The sequence below is a fragment of the Protopterus annectens genome, chromosome 9.part0, assembly GCF_019279795.1.
Source record: "Protopterus annectens isolate FY-2018-M chromosome 9.part0, PAN1.0, whole genome shotgun sequence".
NCBI lineage: Eukaryota > Metazoa > Chordata > Ceratodontiformes > Protopteridae > Protopterus > Protopterus annectens.
Window position 1 is genome coordinate 1,076,436,559 of NC_056743.1, and position 21,556 is coordinate 1,076,458,114.

A 21,556-nucleotide genomic window follows, 5' to 3' on the forward strand; every position below is an offset into this window, starting at 1 on the left:
TCCAGAATCCACGTATCGTCCATTAGATAAGGGTGGAGAAAAGGAAACCAGATATGACGAGGCCAGTGTGGTGCAATCAGTATCATTTTGCTTCCCAAGGACTGTGCTTTCTGAATAACCTTCGTTGTTAGGGGGATTGGAGGGAAGGCACAGAGAAGACCGGAGGGCCAATCGTGAACTAGAGCATCCCTAGGTGCCTCCCCTTTGGGGGGGGGATAAGGGTGAAGTAGCTGCTGCATTTGGCATTGACGGGGCTGACAAATAGATCGCAGCAAGACTGACCCTATCTGCGAAAAATCCGTTCCGCCACTTGTTCGCTCAGGGACCACTCGTGAGGCATCAGAATAGCTCTGCTCAGCCTGTCGGCAATCACGTTGGACTTCCCCGGTATGTGCGTTGCTACTACAAAGCGCTGGGAAGATACTGCCCACTGCCACACTCGAAGTGCCTCTCTGCAAAGGGGATACGACCTGGTTCCTCCCTGTTTGTTCAGATACCATACCACTGACATGTTGTCTGAGTGGATTGCAATTGTCCCATGAGGAAGAAAGCCTTAAAGTGCTTGCAATGCTAACAGCACCGCTCTCATCTCTAAGACATTGATATGCAAATGGATCTCGTGTTCTTGCCATGTGCCTTGGACTGCCCTGCCGAGATAATGCCCCCCCCCCCGATCTGGGAGGCATCCGTGGTCACCATGGCAACCAGAGAAGGAAGAACGAAAGGCATGCCCGCATTAAGATTGCTGGTCTGAAGTCACCAGTGCAGATCCTGCGTGCACCTGTCTGTAATTAAAATAAGATGGGAGAGCGGGAGATGCTGTAGAGACCATTGGGCAAAAAGTAGCCACTGAAGAAGCCTCATGTGTAGCCTTGCAAGAGGAACTAGCATAATCATGGCAGCAATGGTCCCTAACAACTTGAGGACCACTTTTGCCTTGACTTCTTCAGTGGTAGCAAAGTGTAGACTTGCTGCTCTTTTCTGGTATGAAAACCCTCATGAGCACCGTGTCTAATTCGGCACCAATAAAGGTAACACTCTGCGAGGGCAACAAGGCAGACTTTTCCCAATTCAAAGTAATTCCCAGACTTTGGCACAGTGCAATAGTGGCGTCCCTGGTCTGCAGCAGTAGATGCCTGGTGGTGGCAGACAGGAGCCAGTCATCCAGGTACGGAAACACTTGGAATCCCTGACGTCTCAAGTGAGCCGTTACCACTGCCATGCATTTGGTGAACACCATGGGGGTTGTGGTGAGACCAAAAGGCAGGGCGCGAAACTGAAAATGACTGGCTCCCAGCCGGAAGCGTAGGTGACTTCTGGATGCCCTGTCCATTTTGATATGGTAGTAAGCATCCTTGAGGTTGATGGAGCATATACACACATCTTTCCCTAATAACGGGAGAATTGACTGTAACGTGACCATGCGGAACTTGGACTTCTCTACATGAAGGTTCAAACAGCTGAGATCCAAAATGGGTCTCAGGTCCCCTGTTCTTTTCGGCACCAAAAAGAATCTGGAGTAAGTCCCTAATCCTACTTGGTCTGAGGGGACAGGCCGGATGGCTCCCTTTGACAGCAACTTTTGTACTTCTAAAGTTGCGGAATCCCTTTGACTGGGTGGAACGTCTGGGATTCTTTTGTTTGGTGGGGGATAAGAAAGAAGGGGAATATGATAACCTCTGGAAATTATCTCTAATACCCACTCGTCTTGGGTGATGTCTCGCCAGGCTTCTGGGTATAGAGAAATGCGACCCCCGACTGGCTCCAGAAATGCACAGCCGGGCCTCCCCTCAGGAGCATTGGTAGGCAGAACCACGAAAGGAATCGTGGTCCCCCTGGTTACGTGGGCCGCCTCAGCCTCTAGGGCGGTGTCTACCTGAATTTCCACCCCCTCCTCTGGCTCTGGAGGGGGAATCACTCTGTGCATCGCGAAAAAACCTCTGCGACTTTCTGAACCACATTTTTCCACCCTTCTTGCCCTTGGGATAAGGTCTAGAAGGCATAGAAAAATGGACTCCCACAGCAGACAGGGTTTTTCCTTCCTGCTCGCACCTAGTGAGAGTGTCCTTCACCTTGTTTCCAAATAAAGATGGCCGTCAAAGGGGGAATTGGTGAAGGCAGACTTGAAAGCCTCCGCAAAGTTGCACAGGCGCACCCAGGAGTGTCTCAGAACCCGCAGCCCTGCTCGCTCCATCAGCTGCATAAGAGATCAGCCTTATGGAGGAGTTGGTAACAGAATTTAGGGTAGACATCTGAGCATTGACCTTCTGAGTCACAGCATCAGAAATGTTACCCTGTAGAGAATCTCCCAGCTCTTTTAGGAGATCTCTCTGGAGCAGTGTAAAATGCGACAAGGCTGGTAAATCGGCATGTAAAACTCAACTACCAATCATTAGCGGACCAGAGTTCTGCTGTGGCGACCCCTAACCGGGAAAAGCCGAAAGACACAAACAAAGTTCAGCGACCACAGTGTAAAGGCCGCTGAAGTGAACATACGTTTCCCATACCTGTCCATAGCCCTGGACTCCTTGTAGGGGGATGGACAATAGATTAAGTTTCTGCAAGTTCCTTCTTGGTGGCTGCTGCCACCACCATGGCATCTACTGGAATGCCTTTTGTAAAAAAATTATTTATCAGGGGGAGCAGACAAAAACTTGATGGGTCTCCTAGGGACCGGTTCCACAGTGTCTGGAATTTCCCACACCTTTCGACAAATGAGGTCCACAAGCTTGTCGAACGGGGGAGAAACCCAAGAGGTGGAGGGTTGGGACCCAAAGGTCTTCAGGAACACTGACTCCTCAGAAGGGGCTTTGGATGGCCAGTTGCCTCTCTGTCTCAATATTTCCAAGATATCTGAGAAAGAGATATCGTCAGAAGACGACTTGGGGGACCCCTCTGACTCCTTGAGGTCGGTGTCAGACATGAGAGATCATCTTGGGAGTCCATGTGCTTCCTCTTGCACACTCTCTTTCTGGGGGGCTCCTCAGGTAAAAAATCTGGGGAGGCCTCAGAAAGCTGGGGACCACTCATGGAGGTATCCTGAGGCCTTAGGTCTCCACTGTCCCTAGATAGAGGGTGATCTGAGACTGATATCGGTGCTAGAGAGGGAAGAGTGTCGGTGCTGTAAGATGCAGCTGACGACCTGGCCAGCACACTCCTCATGACCTTGAAAGCTGATCTCCCCCGGCTCCGAAGGTCGACTAACCGTGGAAGATATGGTAGTAGCCCTCAGAGCCGAGGAGATGAGGTCCGAAGCCAATGTCGGGCCCACGCTCACCCGAGCCGAAGTGCCGAGAGGAAGGCTCAGAGCCGAAGAAGATCGACCCGAGACCTCCTTCTCGGTTCTGGCCGGTGAACTGTGGGATCCTGGACCCCATGGAAGGCGCTGACGGGGTCGGAGCAGAGATCGGAGCCGAGATGCCAAAAGAGGCTACTGGAATCAACCTTGCGGCATCCGACGAAGAAAGGTTCGGAGGAGGAACATACAAAGATGAAGGGAGGATGGGCTCTGGAGCAGACTGGGCCAGAGCCAAAAGCAATTTAGCCAGCACCGATGACTGGAGCAGTTTCCTCACCACTCTATCGACATAGTCATCAGAAAGGTTCCTAGAAGACCTAGAGGACATGGTCAGGGATCTGGATCTCCCTGCAGAGGGAGACCTGTGAGTCGGAGAAACCGGTCGAAAAACTGGAGACTGGCTCTGAACTGATAAATCTGTCACCAGCTCTAATAAACTGGGAGCGGATGTCGACATCATAGATGCACTGCCTTCTGTCAGCCCCGAAGCCAGTGGAGCCGAAGAAGCAACTGTAGTCCTAGTGATTTTCTCTGGCGGCTCCGAGGAAACTGACGGAGCTGGACAGCATTTCTTAGAGGATCTTTTGTCTGTTTTTTTGTCTGGTTTGGAAGGAGAGGATCTGGAACTAGAAGACCTCTCCAAGTCTTCTTCAAAGGAAGATTTCAGCAATCCCTTTAAAATAAGCTTGTTCTTCCTTTCTTGCAGCACACGGGGACTGAAAGTGTGACAGAGCAAGCAGGATTCTTGTAGATGAATAGCCCCCAAGCAATACAAGCACACAGAGTACCCATCCGTCAAAGACATCTTATTATTACATTTGACACACTTTTTAAAGCCCGAAGGCCTGTGTTCTTTAGAATCCTTGGACATGGTGATAGCAAGAACACATACACACAGGGAAAAACAGTAGGGACACCTTCACTACAGTAACCAAAAATAACCAAGATAGAGCGCAGGAACTAGAGCCTCTAACTTAAACGGCCTAGAGGCCGTGGGATAATCACAAGGAGGACTAAGTCCTCTAAGTTAAGGGTCTATATTATATCATCGAACGCTTAAAAAAGCGAACGTTGATTGATCGACCTAATTTAAGCGAAAGCTTACAATCTCGAACTGTCAGATTAGCGATTTTTTTTCCCAGGGAAAAAAATCGCTGATCCAAAACACATACACAAAACACAAGCACACCAAACAAACAGAATTCCACACACATACACCTAAAATCTGATACCTAACCCTACACTAAACTATGCACACACCACTAACTACACACTTACCTTAACCCAAACCCTAACCCTAAGGTCTGTCACTATCGCACACTCACCTCACTCACTCCCTAACTCACTTAAATCCGCCCTAACCCTCATGTCCACTCAATCGCGCACACACCTAACCCTAACTCACCCTAACACTCACATCCACACAATAGCACGCTTACCTGAATCTGACCGGTAACTTTCCACCATAACACTGAAAATACCGAAGCAACAGAAACAGACAACCAAATTCTTTCCCTAGGAAAAAATTCGAGTTTCTGCTGCTTTGATATTTTGCAGTTTCGTGAAAATAAGTTCGATCCATCAGCGTTCGCTTTTTTAAGCGTTTGAGGATATAATATAGACCCCAAGTTAAACGGGCCTAGCCCAGGTAATAAAGGCACCAAAAACAGTCACACAACAAAAAACCCGCTAACAGGTCTGCTACACAAAAACAGGGGAGGACTAGGTCCTCTAACTGAAACGGGCCTAGCCCGTAAACAACAAAGAAAGAAACGGGATACTAAAAAAAGTTCAACAGAACCGGTCATACAACCAGCAGAAGCAAAACACACACACCAGCTATGAAAATAGCTTTTGGAGCTACTATATTGAAAGATAAATTGATAAATGAGAATTGTAGATGCCATGAATCCTTGGTGCCAGAGAAATTTCCTTGCTGATGTCCTGGACTGAGTGAAAAACTAATAAACAGATCTAGACCGAGAGCTACTTTTTCCTGTGGAACAAAAACTATTTGAACTGAGGCACCCAGAGAATACAATCCTGTGTGAAGGAATTAAACACAACTTTGGAATATTCTCCTGGAAATCCAATCTGTAAAGATCTATTACCAAAGTGAGTGATTCCTGACACTTGTGAAAAATCTCTACAAAGAGAAGTCATCTAGATAAGAAAGAAATATGAATACTTTGCAATCTGCAATAGGTTAATCAATGGAGCTAAACATTTTGTGAACATCCTTGGAGCAGTAAATAATCCAATGGGTAATGCAGAGGACTGCTAGTGTGTAATCCATACAGAGAAAATCTTTAAAAAATTTTGAAATCTGAGGCTATAGGAATATGATAAGCATCCTTTAAATCTGGTTACCAAAAAAAAAAAAAAAAAAAACAATAAAAGGCAATAGGCTGTGAAATACAGCAATTTAAACTTTGGGACTTTCACAAACTGAAGAAGGAAACATATAGAACTGGTTTCCATGAAGCTTCTTTCTTTGGTGCTATGAACATTCATGAATAAAAGCCTTTCCCTATCAGAGGAATGGGAACAGGTTCTGTTCACACCCAGAGTCAGCAAATTCTGAATGACAAGAGAAAAACACAAAGTTTGATCTGGTGGAAGGGAAGGAATCCCCTGAAAAGAAGGAAGGGACTTTCATTGCAATCTCTACTCATGATGGATCACTCTCAGTTCCCATTTGTCTGACATTTTATCTAGTGCCAAAGAGAAATGGAGTGCCAGATTTGGAGGGGAAGACTTAAAGGGTTGGAAGAGTGGTGGGGATTACAATTTGTAGATCGTCATTTACACTTGCTGGACTGTCCTGGCTTCAAGGAAACTGCCCATTTCTTTTTGGAGTCTTCCTGACATGCATTTTGCTGGGTCTGCTTATTTTGCTTTTTACAGAAAGATCCCAAGGTAGTTGTGAAACCTTTAAAAAAACTTGGAGAAGGAAGAGCGTCACCCCTTGAATCAATGTTCCTTTCCATCACACTTTTTCAAGACATCAGCAGTAGATAGTCCAAAACAACCTCCATATCCAAAGGTGAAATTTAACATTTCAGCTTTAACATCCCCACGTAAATTTTGAGAATTTAACCATGCAAACTTTCTCATACAGGTTCCAGTATCAGCTGAGATATAAGCACATTTCAAAGCATGTTTGGTCATGTGAGACAGAAGCAATAAGTATTCCTGGAGATTTATACTCAGAAAAGTGAAAAGGTGTCTATGTTTCTGATATTCCTAAATGGAGGAAGAAAAAAATGTGACTTATCAAGTAATAATTCTAAAATTAAGTGTGGAAAAGGTATATACTTTTTCCTCAAATCTATCAAAGGCTTTCCTTCCTTATTAGAGGGGTATAGATTAGCATTTGCCAAGGAAAGATCAGACCTGGGAGTAGAAAATGAAAATTTGCAAGACTGAGGAACCTAAGACAGAAGAACAGGAGGAACAGTAGCTGACTGGGAAAATTCCAGTTGTAAAAAATCATATTTTTTCAAAGAAAATGAGATGTTATCAAATTTCCACTGAAACAATTGCTTCATCCTAGACATAGTTTCAGAAAAAAGAATTTTCTTCAAAGGGACAATCAGAAGAAATATTCTCTTTAGAATCAGAAACAGTCGCATGAGGAGGGGGAAATAAACAGAACTTGTTCCCTGTTAATCTTCACAAATAATTCTTTTTCTCAGTAAAACTAGAATGGGGTGGGGGCCATGAGCCAAGCCCAATAAGTCATGCCTCTCTAAGGTAAATGAGACAGGGGAAGATAAATGTTTAACTTTCTGCTTCTTTTTAACAGGAAGTTCCATAAAAGCAAACAGACTCACATCAGGAAAATCATCCCAGGGAACAGGCATCTCAGGTCGCCTAGGCAGACAGGCATTCCCCACTCCTTCCTTCAAAACAGACAAGAGTGGTTCTCCCATGCCTGCTAAGGACACTCTAATAGCAGCAGAGGATCTGTTTAACCACAGGTACATGATCTGTGAAGGGACTACCCCACAGAAAACAAAGGAAGAAGATGCGTGGTCTGTGGAAACACAAATGACCTGTTAGCAACTGAGGCAAATTTGTCGTCTGCTAAAGGTGTAAAGGCTGTCTGGAAATGTTCTCTTTTTTTGTGGCCAGAAGAAGGAAGAATGGAGGAACCAGTAAATTCTTCCATGGTAACATCAAGAATGAAGTCAATGTACCATTGACATTATCAGTTGGTAAAAAGATAAATATCAACAAAGCAGTGCTTTCAACACAAAACACCAACAATACTTAATTTAAACAATACTTTTAAAAGGTTTCTTACTAAAGTAAAAAGTAGAACACAGTCTACTAACTTAAAAGTCACTTGACTTTTTTTTAAAAAAAGCACATCTGCAATAAAATAAATTGTGGAAGGTTTCTTCCCCCAAAGGGAACTTATCTACCCAACAATGGAGAAATGCTTGCCGACTGTTAAAACTCAAAACCCTCTAACAGGGCACTCTTCAATGGCAAGAAAGCTCTAGAGGGCTTGGCACCCAGGCCACTGATTTTCAACAGCTTTGCAAGAACTGTCAACAGTCTGGGCATGTGGAAAGTACCCTTAAGCTTTGGCAGCTGACGGCTGTTGTATCCTATGCAGGCTATAACCCTATTAGCTAAAACTACCACAGACAATAAATAATGCAGGTGCCTATCAGCTTTAGAAAATCTATGAAAAGGTTGTATTTAATACAACGCATGGATCTTATGGTTTACTGAAGGCAGCTACTGGATAATGGGATTTTTTTTATTATCCCTCGAATCCATTGGACTGCTTTATCAAGTTTTGCTAAATTCTCAAAAGATTCTGCAACCTTACAGGACGCTCTGTTAATTAAGGGGGCAGAGGGGGGAAATGCCCACTGCATTAAGCATGTAAGGATCTCTCCTTCACTTCACTCATAGCCAACTGGGACGTGATGGACTATACCATAACCCAAATCACAATACTTAACTGCATTTAGTTGAACTTTCAAATAAAGCAAACATATTGATGTTTGCATTATAACCTTGCCGAACAGGTACAACATTTTCTTTCAACAGTAACCCACATAATGGTGATATTGAATTTATAAAAAGTAAACAATTATATCGTAAGACATTTAATGCACACTACTGTCACAGTATCATCTTTAAAAGTTCATCTTATGGTCTCAATAGTTAAACTTCCTTTAACCTCCTCAGTGAAATTAAAGAACACTACAGTTTCCCCAACTTTTCTAACTATAACAAGTCCATTTCATAACTACAGTAATGCAGCTCCATTACATATGCAAAACTCACACTGACTGCTCAGCAAAGGATATTTAGGACGTCATATTTTAGCTGTTTCTGTGTGTATTACACCAGCATAAAGCAAGATATATACATAGAAGGCATCAATGTTTAAGTAGTGTCCATTCTTAATGGCAACTGACTGTAGTGCTAAAGAGCATCCCCAAAATATTCCAATAAACAAGTGAACTAGAATTATAAATGGATACTCACAGTGAGGTGAGGGTATAAGGACCCATGGAGAGAGGATACCCATCTGAAGACTGCCAAGAAGAAGCATGAGGCTGCCTGTAACAACTTTGGAACTGAAAAGGAATTTTGTTTGACAGCAACGGTCAATGGCCTCTTTTTAATTTCAACACTACATCAGATCACAAAAGATAAACCAGAAATTATCAGCTCAAGATCAGGTCTCAGTCCTTCAGAGCAAACATGTAATGGTCTTCAAGTAATTTTTGCAAGATAAATACAAGACTGCACCAGATTAAGAACCTCTGCTGCAAGTATGTATGAAGGACATATTTATTCAACAAAGAATTTAAACAGTATATAAATTCACAGTACACAAATGGTGCCCAATGCCTACTCCCCAAGGCAATTCACTTAACAAGCACATCAATATGCTTAACTCTGGCACTAGTAAAAATTTTACCATGCGCCACATTTTTATAGCAGAAGTAATTCCTCTTCTTTGGCTAATCAAACATCTTTAATCTGTGTCAGACAGAATTGCTAGGCAAGAGGATAAGCAATGAAGTTACAAAAGATAAAACTCAAGAACGACGTACTTTTAAATGGTCATGAAAACAAATCAACACTAGTAAATGCAAAATATTTTTGTTTAATGATGCAGCTGCAGCACACTGCCCCACACACTGACACCCAAGTTCAAAATACATGCTGGGAATGCCATATTGCAGCTGTCCAACATGGTCCTTAAACTGCATTTCAATAAGAGGCTACAGATGGGTCTGAGACAATGACAGTGAGGACCTGCTCCATCTTCTCTTTATACAGGATGCCAGTGAATTTACATGCTATGACTTCCACTAATCCCAACATGCCCATGTCAATGTGTTAAGACAGTACAGCTTGTGAAACTCTACTTACCATAACAGTAGATTTTTGAAGTGTGTTCAGCAGTAAATTATAATATTTGAGTTTTACTCACTTTATCTGTTTTCATCCCCAGTCAGCAACCTCACCAAGTAAACTTGTTCCATTTTTTTCTGCACTGCTCATTCAAGTATGCCTGTTTCTCTCTTCTTGCTGTTCTCTGAAATCCTGCATTCAGTTTGACATATTTCTCCTATGTTATAGATTGCTTTTTGCTCTCCTTCTTTCCTCAACCACTTTTAAAGCCAGTACAGACAGCCATTTTGTCTTCTTAATCTTCTTTCTGTTTGGAATACTTTTAATTGCAACCTCCTGGACAATATCCTGAAATTCTGTCTATAGTTCTTCAGGTACTCTGTCAACCAGGTCTAATCCCTCCAATCTATTCTTCACCTCCAATGGATATTCATTTGGAATAATATCAAACTCACATCTCACCTGCCTGTCCACCTTTCCTCAACCAAATTCTAAACTTTGCAATAAGAAGCTGATGATTTTAGCCATAGCCTGCTTCTTGTTTTTGCTGACTGTATGAACATTTTCTATCTCTGACAGGAAAATATATAGACAATCTGCTTAATCTGTTGAAAGACAGTGTTTGCTATGATTAGTGAATTATCTTGATAGAATTTTAGCAATTCACAGAGTCATAATTAATAGTTTAGTAAGAGGCTAGTTGCCTTTGTGGGTCATTTTAAACCTAGCCAATTTCCCAAAGGTGAGAATCAAACTCTGTATCCTCTGCCTGTGAGGTAAACACCTTAACCATTATGCCACCTACCCCAACCCTTAAAAGAAACCAACTGCCCTTTTCTATTATCAGGGAACAAACTCCATAACCTGCATGCATTAAACCATCTCCTTAACCAGTAGGCCAGAGGAGAAGCAGCAGCAGTCTATAACCCACTTAATTTTGTAATCCAAGAGCAAACATGCCTTTTACTCCAATTGTACTATGCCTACCAGTTTTATCACTCCAATCACCTATGATGAATGTATTATCTTTTTGGTATTATTTCCAAAAGGCACTGCAGACCCACAGAAAATTGGTCAACCACCTCTTTCAAATCAGCACACAGAGCATAAACATGCATCACTGTAATGTTGGATGGGTTACCTTGTAGTCAGATTGAGATAATTCTATATTTTTGGGTTGCAGCACAGCACTGATTTTGATACCATTTTATTAACTATGATAACTACTTCATTTCCTCAAGGTTATTGTCCACAACAGAAAATATGATAGTCTGATGTAAAATGGTCCATTCCAATCCATTTTAGTTCAGTAATTCCCAAGAACTCAATGTTTATTCCCCATATTTCAACCTTAACCACAAGTTTACTTTGGTTTGTAATTCTTTATGTTCCAAGTTCCAGTGGTGTATAATTCTTTGCAGCACTGCACTTTCCTTTTATCTCTGAGCACCTCAACACTGAGCAGTGCAAAGAACTGGAAGAAAACAACAGAATGGGAAATTCAAGAGATCTTTTCAAGATGATTAGTAAAGTTGGGCATGATAAAAGACAAAGATGGGAGGGATCTAACAGAAGCAGAAGACATTAAGAAAAAGTTGCATAAATATACAGAAGAATCCCGACATCACCAACACATACAATGGTGTTTTAGATGATTTAAAGCCAAAGACCCTAGAGAATGAAGTTAAACGGCACTAGAAAGCCTTGCCAATAACAAGGCTGAAGGAAGTGATGGAACTCCAGTTGAAAGGTTTAAAATCCTGCAAAATGAGGCTGTTACAGCACTGCATGGAATTTGTCAGCGAGTCTGGAAAACAGGACAGTGGTCATTGAACTGGAAAAGGGCAGTTTACATTCCAAGCCCAAAAAAGAGAATGCTAAAAAAAATGCTCAAATTAACAAAAAACTATGCATGCTAGCAAGGAAATACTCAAGATCCTACAAGTTAGACTGCATCAATATATGGACAGAGAACTGCCAGATGTGTAAGCTAGTAGAAGTGGCAGTGGAGCAAGAGATCAAATTACCAACATCCACTGGATAATGGAGAAAGCAAGAAAGTTTCAGAAAATGTCACTCTTCAGCTTTACTGACTACTCTAAAGTCTTTGACTGTGCCAACCAAAACAAACTATGCCAAGTTTTTAGAGAATTCAGGCTACCAGGTCACATTATTTATTTACCTCCTGAAGAATATGTATGAAGAATGAGCAGGAACAGAACTAAATGTAGAACAACTGTCTGGTTTAACACTGTAAAAAGAATATGACAAGGCTGTATATTATTCCATCTCCATATTTATTCAAATTATAGACTTAATATGTCACATAAAAATGCTGGGTTAGATGGATCAAATGCTGGAATCAAAATTGCTGCAATATTAATAACGTTCAGTATGTAGATGATACCACTCTGACAGCTGAGACTAAGGAAGTGTTGAAGAGCCGTTGATGAAGTCAAAGTAGAAAGCACAAAAGTGTTTTATGTAGAGCAACAAACCAAACCTAAAATTATGTTGTCCAATCCTACCAGTTCTTTGAAAATAGATAGGGAAGACGTGGAGGCTGTGACAGATTTTGTTTTCCTGGACTGAAAGTTCACTGCAGACGTGAAATTTAAAAGACTTGATTTTTGGAATGAAAGCTATGACAAAATCCTGATAAGATTTCACTAAGCAAAGACATCACAATGTCAACAAAGGTCAGGATAGTCAATGCTGCATTTTTTCCACTAATAACATATGGCTCTAAGAGCTAGACTCTAAGTAAGGCTAAGTGGAGCTTTTCTCCCTGGGTCTTGGCTGAAAAGGGGTTTCATACCCGATTGGACTTGGTAAACAAATAAAATAAATGAATGTGCCAGTAAATCAATGTTTCTGAACTGTGCTGCTTGAAAAAAACTTTTGAGAATTCAGTAGAATGCAAAAGATCAAATCAATCAGTACTAAGAAAATAAACAGACTGCCCATTGGAAAGCCTAACAGAAAACTAGATAGAGCTCACATACATTGGCCATGCAATGTGAAGACATGGTTCACTAGAAACAAAACACACTGATGCTGGGAAAGATCCAAGGCAAAAGAAGGGAAATACAGAGGCTAAGACAGATAAACAGCATTACTGAATCAATAAATATGAATTTGTAAGAAATAAACAGTTTTTGACACACAGTCAAGGTCATAAGAGAGAGGCTTGACTAAATGACTTGACAACAATACCTATTTCTATGTCTAAGTTCTAATCTCATGTCTAATTTCTTCAAACACTGGTAGATGTGTGAGGATTCCATAAAAATTCAGGAAGACTTTACCGCACTTCCTTGGGTCTCTTAAAGGCCCTTACATAAACTGTAATTGCTGTGTGGCTATATTTCAATTAACAGTTATGTAATTAGAACAGACATTAATAAGTGAGTTACAAAATTTATCGACGGGGGTGGAGGGTGTACCCTTACTGTTACAGAGACCATTAACCAGTTCTCAAAGAGCTTTGCTTCTGTTAAGTACACACATAAATCTGCACTACCTTCATTGGAGAGGATTGCTGGAACAGTAAATCATAAGATTTAGGTAGATTGCCAAGTAGTACTATCATACCCATGGGGAGGAGGATCCTCTGAAGCACAGCAGCACCAGAACCAGAACCTGTCCTTACTCTTGTAGTATGCATCCAGCTTTGTTTTCTGAAGGTTTAAACAGTAAACCATGTACAGCTTCTAAAATATCTTGTGTCGATATACTCCCGAAACGTACTGTTGCTGAGGAGGCTGCTGTTCTGTAAGTATAAACCCTAAACTGTGCCTTGAAGAGGTTTACTGTACTTGACACAGGAAAAGACCATACAGTGTACTACATTTTAGAAAGTATACTTACTGAATAGTTTGCCACCTTTGTCATTTGAAAGGGACAAAAAAATTGATCAGTCTTTCTAAAATTGTTAGTCCTTCTTCTATAGTACTTCAATTGCCTATGACCATCCAACAGATGCACTTGGTGCTCTGCATTACACTGATTATCTGCAAAGACTACTGCGGTTTAGTGGACTAAGTCATTGTAGACACCACCCTTAGAATAAACCATTGTTTGCTGTCAAGGATACCCTTTAATTGTAAACTACTAAGCAAGGTAGTATACAAATGACGACTTATAGCATAGAGATTTATCTGCTGAAACTAACTGCAACATGAAATAGTGCCTTGCAGAAGAAAAAATTTAATTCTACTGAACATGCTGATTCAAAATGAGTCTGTCATCCTTTCCAACAGACAGCTAAAATCACAAGGAGAGCCAAGTCTTCTTAGAGCCATTTATTAAAGAACTGCCCTAAGTGGAGCCTTAAGAGAAGGAGGAGTTGCTATTTGTAGGATAGCTAGAAGATAGGTGTTTACTGCAGAAACATGAATCTTAGTTGATGAATACGTCAGATTTAAATCAACTATTCATTTCAAGTAGATCAAGAATCATGATATGAAATAGTGTAAAAGATCTAGCCCCAGTGTCATAATCCATAATACAGATCTCTTCCTCTTCTGCATGCAAGCGTTTCCTGTAATATGCCTTTTATCTTCTTTTAAAACATTTATGACATTTAAAGGGGGGGAAAGTACAATTGAGTGACAACTCAGCATAACAGCAAATATGTAAGTAGGGTCATTACTGCAGTAGTATTCATAACATATGGGAATCTGCCATAGAGTAACATCTGTCCAACTCCCAGAGCTCTGTATGTCAGGGTACAGGCTGTTATGCCCCAATATGCAGACATCCACTCCAGCATCCCAAATAAAAGGAGTGTCAGCTTATGCTATCTTCAGATCCTTTCTGTCAGCAAATCTCACTGAGGTTATGGCACACATGCAGAAGAGCTGTCTGTCTTTGTTTCATATTTATGATAAGAGTCCCCTTGCTGTTTACTGGCCTGCAGTGATACTCTTTTACATGGGAGCAAACAGATGGACCATCTAGAGGGAGAAAGTTGGGTTGTGGCTTGTACTGTCACACTAACTCAACTAAAATATCTACACTTACGATGAGTTCTCATACAAATGTACAATATTCAATGAAAGGTCACTGTTGTTGCAACAGTATTCATAGCATATGAGAACACATCCATTGCTCCTCAAAGACAGGGTCATATCTCCAAGAAAAGGGAGTGCTTCCTCACTGGATACCCTGGAAGACAACCATTCTAAACCTGTTTTATCTAAAGACTAGATATCCACTTTACAGTGGTTGGAGAATTAACAAACTAGTGACTAGGTGGCTGCCTCACAAATGGCCTGGGTCAAAGTCTGCCTTAAAAAGCTACTGCGCTTGATGCTGCCCTAGTAGAATGTGCTCTAATCTGGTCTCATGTATCGCTCATCTGGTCAGGATAAAACAGATGAACAGTTGTGGGTTCAATTCAAGCAGCTTTATTATGCAAAAACACATCAGGAATGAGGCTTAGTAACAAATCTGAATAAACTTATAAACAGACTGACTACTACACTCATACATGTTAACACTCTGGCTGTTCTCTCAAAATGGCACAACTGCCTGTACATGCTCACTATTTATATAAACGTGTCTACATCTGGAAATGCACTGTTCTACATGTGTCCCTGCAGAGGCCTACCATTCCTTTCATACAGGAAGATAATGCAGTTTGCTTACCATTTGGACAATGACTGCTTAGAAACCCGTCTGCCCTACTTTTCATGCATAAAGACTACAAACAGCTCATCTGTTTCTTTGACAAAGTTAGTCTTATCCATGCAGTACCACAATTGTCTATACATGCCTATCATATGCAGAATCTTTCCCTTTTGCTCTAAAATTTCCAAAACAATATCAGCTTCTGGAATGAATGGTTAAGGGACATCTCCAAAGCCACATTTGGGCTAAAGGTGGGTTTCATCTTGCAGCTGACAAATATTCTAAGATTGTGAATGGTTACATTGCATGTTACAGTGGAATATTTGGCATACCCAAGATTCATAAAGGTCTTAATAATCTACAATTTAGACCTATAGTAGATGGAAAGAGAAGCAAGACTTGCTTCATTAGTCAATATTTAGACCATTATTTCAAAATAGGTATGACCAAATTTCCATACATTACAAAGGATTCTTGGGACTTTTTAAGGAGGATGAATGAATTTAAGATGGAGGATGGTTTCATTTTTGTTACAGTAGATGTATGTAATCTATTTACATCCATTCCCCATGATATAGGATTGATCTGGTTAGAAGAACAACTTTTTGAATCTAAAACATTTGACCAAACTAAAATCAATACATTGATTAGCCTTATGGATATTGTGTTACACAATAATTTTCTATTTTACGAAGGAAATTATTATAAACAAACTGATGGCGTGGCCATGGGGGCAGCTTGTGCCCCCATGTACGCAAATCTAATAATGACTTATTGGGAATACAATTATGTTTTCAAAAGTATATTTCAGAAACATATTAAAACATACTCCAGATACCTGGACGATATTTTTATCGTCTGGGACAACGATGAAAGGGCATTACATACTTTTCTTGAGTATAATTAATCACAACGTTCGAGTTTTGAAATTTACACATCATATTGGTTATGACAATATAACCTATTTAGACGTTGAATTAATATACAACAAGAATAGTGGAAGTTTGAAATCCAATATCCATAGAAAACCGACCTTCTCAAACTCCTATCTTCACTATGACAGCTGGCACCCGGATCATCAGAAAAAGGGAGTTGTTAAGGGTCAGATGGTCAGGGCGGCCAGGATGATTAGTGAAGAGGGGGATTTCATCAAAGAATTGGAATTCATGGAAAGTATGTTTCTTAATAGGGGTTATCCCAAATTCCTGTGTGAAAAAGTTATGCAAGAAGTTAAAAATAAGAGATTTACAGGAACATATCAGGCCATATTATGTCATGGTATCAACAATGATATAATCAATATAAATAAAGAAGACACAAATCAGATACCCCTGTACATTTCTGTGTACGATGATTCTTTTGAAATCATCAAGAATATAATTAAAAGAAACTGGGGGTTACTGATAAATGACAACACCATGGCACATATATTTCAAGGACAACTTAGGTTCGTGTATAAAAAAGATATGCCCTTTAAAGAGTATTTTCAGAACAAAATGAATCACCGGAGGCATAAAATCAACAGGCCAATAGGCAACTTTAAATGTGGAAGATGTACAACCTGTACTCATATTAATAATACAAACGACAAATTTGTGATTAACTTTCACAATATTAAAATAAAAGGGCATTTTGATTGTTATACCTCTAATGTCATATATGTAGCACTTTGTCAACATTGTAAAGCATTCTATATAGGAAAAACTAGCAGAAAATTTAGGAATAGGATCAAAGAACATCTGCTAGATATCCAACACATGAAAACTATGAATGCTTTAGCTAGACATATACAATCAAATACAAACCACACTTTCAAATTTTGTGTTATTGAACATATAGAATATGATGTACAGGGGAGACATACAAAATATGACTTGGATGTACAGGAATTAAGGTGGCAGATACTGTTGAATGCATACAACTGGCTGGGGTTGAATGAATACTGTAGTATCAAACCCATTCTTAGAAATAATTACATTAAGGGTAGATCATGATATGGTATTAAAATATTCATCAATATTATGTATGTATATTGATATGTTAGATAATGAATGAGTAATAGAATTAGTAGAATTAATTTGAAAAACTTATAACAAATATATTTAAAAATATTGTACATACATGTAATCATTATAAATATTCAATCAATAATCAAACACACATTACAACTTATCGCAAGGACAAGAAACAATTGTGACATTCATTCATCATTTATATTTATTATTATTGATTCAGTATTGATTTATTATTGATTTATACACTACGTTATACATATAAAAAAATCTTATGAATTATATAAAAAATCTTATGAATTATTAAAAGGGATATGTCATGTTATCAAAACAATGCATAATATACATTAGAATATATATATATATATATATATATATATATATATATATATATATAATTTAATATATGTTTTATTTAATGTATTTGTACTGTAATTCATTTTTAATTTATTTCACATCCATTTTTATATTTTTTTACTTTTTTATATAAATTTTCATTTTTTTATTTTTTAGAAGTAATATTCATTTAATTCAATCACCGTAAAATATTTAGTTAATAGTTTAATTGAATTTTTACTAATTAATAGGGTGTGACCTGTGTATTTAAGTGAGGCAATAACCACAATGTTCATTCTGAAGAAGTTCGTCTTGGCGGACGAAACCCGGGTAAATTGCAATTTGTGTAGAGCTTGTGCTTGTACTTGTTTTTAACAATAAATATCCATTATTGCTGTGGAATTTGGATCATCCTTCTTCAGCGTGGATTTACAAAGTGAGTGAATTTGCTGTGGCATTTCCCGACTGCCTGAACTTCTTGGTCTTTATATTAAAGGTGGGTTTCATCTTGCAGCTGATAAATATTCTAAGATTGTGAATGGTTACATTGCCATCATGGCCTTTTTGTGGAGTAATTACCACCTAAAGATAGTCTCGTGTGGCACTGAAGCCAACAGCTCTGTCCAGTAAAAATGTAAATTACACCAGGTCAACATTTTAGATCCTACGGAGGAGATAGAGCCTTCTGAATGGCCACAGGAGAACTCTCTTAAGAACATTTTGACTAATGCTTCATTTGTTATGAGTGAGGGTGGCAGGAAGCAATCAGAAAAAGCAGACAATCCTGTTATAAAGAGATATGACAAACAATACGGTTGCGTTAACTAAAGTAACCATAACAGCAGATGTTTCAGTAGATCACAGTTGCAGTAGTTTACACTGCAGGAGTTATATCCTGCCAAAGATATGATAATTCATCAATATTCAAAGTCTGAGTGCACTTTCTATGCAACATAACCACTGACGAGCTCGAGGACAGCCAATTAAAATCAACATTTACAGCATCAAATCTTCAAAGCTTTTTTGCAATATTATCAGTAGGCTAGATCCCTAAGAGTAAGTACATGCTAGGAAACAATATATATATATATATATATATATATATATATATATATATATATATATATATATATATATATATAGATAGATACACACACACACACACAGACATATATTATATATATATATATATATATATATATATATATATATATATATATATATATGGGTCTACCTGAAAACGCCAAAAGTCCACAACGCCGACAACGAGAAGACAGACACCGAAGACAGACAACAGAGAAGGTCAGGGTGTGGGTAAGGTAAGTGTTTGATAATGATGGACGTTAGGGTAGGGTGCGGGTCAGGTAAGTGTGCGATAGTGACAGACTTTAGGTTTAGGGGCGGGTTAAGTGAGTTAGGGTTAGGGTGCAGGTAAGTGTGCGATAGTGATGGACCTTAGGGTTAGGGTTTGGGTTAAGGTTAGTGCATAGATAGTTGTGTATGTAAGGTTTAGTGTAGGTTTGTAAGTTTTTTGGTGTGCTTGTGTTGTGTGTGTGCTTTTCGGGAAAGGTATTTGTTTTGTTGATTGTCGGGATTGTGGTTTGTCGGGCATGTGAAGTTTCGTGTTTTTGAACTTTCGGTTTTGTCGTATCGGTTATTTCGTTGTCGGTGTTTTGGCGTGTCGGTGTTATCAGGTAGACCCGTATATATGTGTCTATATATATATATATATATATATATATATATATATATATATATATATATACTCACACACTAGCAAAAGCATCATATACCATTTGGGAGATAGACGGAGAGTCTCTCTACTGCAAAAGTGATCTACTATAATATCTAATATTACGGTATGTTTACTTGCACAGCTGTACTATAGTCATTAGTAGATCTCTGTTGTGGGTAGATTACCAGAGCCTAGAAAGCCAAGGATGATGAAGATCAAGGGTCCAGGAACCCCTAGAGAATGGTCCTGGCAAAATCTGCTCTAGACATGGAAAAGGAATGTAACCTGTAGTTTTTTATGAATGTATTTACAGAGGACCAAGTTGCTGTCTTTAAGATACTTCTAGTGTCTGCCCCTTTCCACAAAGCCCCAGAAGAAGTCAAGACCCTAGAAGAATGGACCCTAACCCTGTCTGGAAGTGACTTGTTATGGTGGGAATACCAAAAGGTAAGAACAAGACGACCACTTGAAAACTGACAGTTTTTGGCACTGGTTGTTCCCTTTTCTTACCCTCATCGGAAATGAACAGTTGATCAGATTTCCTGAAGGTTTTATTTCTGTCACGATAGCACTTAAGTTATCTGTGGACATCCAGAGTATGCACAATTCTTTCACCCTTGTTTTGAAGTTCTGGAAAGAAAACAGGGAGATGAACAGTTTGACTTAAAACTCTTAAATCACTTTAGGCACAAATGAAGGATTTTGATCTCAAAGATACCTTATCCTTATGAAAGATGTCACAAGTTGACTGACCCTAAGAACTTCTAGTTCAGGTGCTCTTCATGCAGAGGTCTCAGCAGAAACACTATTTACCAACTTAAAGACTTCAGTTGAGCCTGATGAGCTGGTTCAAACGGAGAAAGTGTTAGTTTTCCAAAACAAAATTAAGATCCCAAGGAGAAGCCACCTATTTTTGTGTGGGCAGATATGCAGAACCCCTTTCAAAAAATGCTCGCCTGAGACTGGGTAGAATGAGGTGGACAAGCAGATATGGCCAAAAGATGAACCTTGATTGAAGAGTAAGGAAAGACCAGAGGATAGCAATTCGCACAACTATTATAGAACCAGAGGCATCATGGCCTCGTTCTTACTATGGCACCAACTAGAAAATCTTTTCTACTCATTCGTATATGATTTTCTATTAACAGATTTCTTAGCTTTCTTTAATACCTGCTGCACACTCTCAAAAATAGATGCCTAAAACATATTAAAATTCTATCACATAGGCAGTCAACTGAAGAGGTTTCAGGTTGGGGTGAATCAAACAACCCTACTTTGTGTAAATCTAACTTATGAGGAATAGGCAAATAACATCCCATAACATTTGGAGAATAGGCAGTAAGGCTCTCCCTACTCTCAATGTGGTAATTGCCATTGGCCATTTTCAAAATAAAAGAACGATTTGTTGCTTGGGTCAAAAGGGGGTCATGACAATTATTTATTTTTATTATTTATTTTATTTTACATTTGTTGACCGGGATGATCCGACTGGAGTTATATCCATTTTCAGCAGAGGCCCGGGGAGAAAAGCTCCCAAGACAAAACAACAGTTTTAGAACAATAGTAATAGAAAAAGTACAGTTTTGTACCTACCATAAATGTAGATGTCCGATAGATATGCAACTGCAGTCATAACATATGGGTTGTCCTGCCTCAGGCAGCCCTCGGTCGGCCGGATTCCAAAGTCTGGGTCCGGCGTCGGCTGGTGTCGCCTCCTCTCTGATGTCAGAACGGCTGGAGTATAAAGGCATCGGCCGACGCCATCTTCTTCAGTGTTTCTTGCCCCAGATGCCAGGTGCCCTCCTAGGAAGGCTAAATTTGGTGAATGGATAAAGAATTCCAGACATGCACAACAGTAATAAACAGATACACCATAGAGATGCCCCCAGCTAATAGGAATAGGGGTAGTGGACCCATAAAGAAGGTTGCAGAGGGGTAGGAGGGTGGGAGAATCCGACTGCAGTTGCATATCTATCGGACATCTACATTTATGGTAGGTACAAAACTGTACTATGTCCTTCAAGAATGCAACTGCAGTCATAACATATGGGTTGAATACCATAGCCAAGCTGGGGGTGGTTGGAACTAAGAAAGTGATGGTGTAGCTAAAATTCCCTGCAGGACTGCCGAAGCAAAGCCTGCTCGGGA

The 21,556-nt window shown here is 39.8% G+C and overlaps 1 protein-coding gene across 4 annotated transcripts in view; it reads right to left on the minus strand.

Moving 5' to 3' along the window:
* Positions 1–21,556, minus strand: part of AAAS (aladin WD repeat nucleoporin) — a 1,251,774-nt gene that overhangs the window by 812,452 nt on the left and 417,766 nt on the right. For all 4 annotated transcript variants that reach the window (XM_044083905.1, XM_044083907.1, XM_044083908.1 and 1 more), the window contains exon 5: positions 8,813–8,904. In XM_044083905.1, the coding sequence (XP_043939840.1) occupies positions 8,813–8,904 (92 nt within the window). The remainder of the gene's footprint in view (positions 1–8,812; positions 8,905–21,556) is intronic.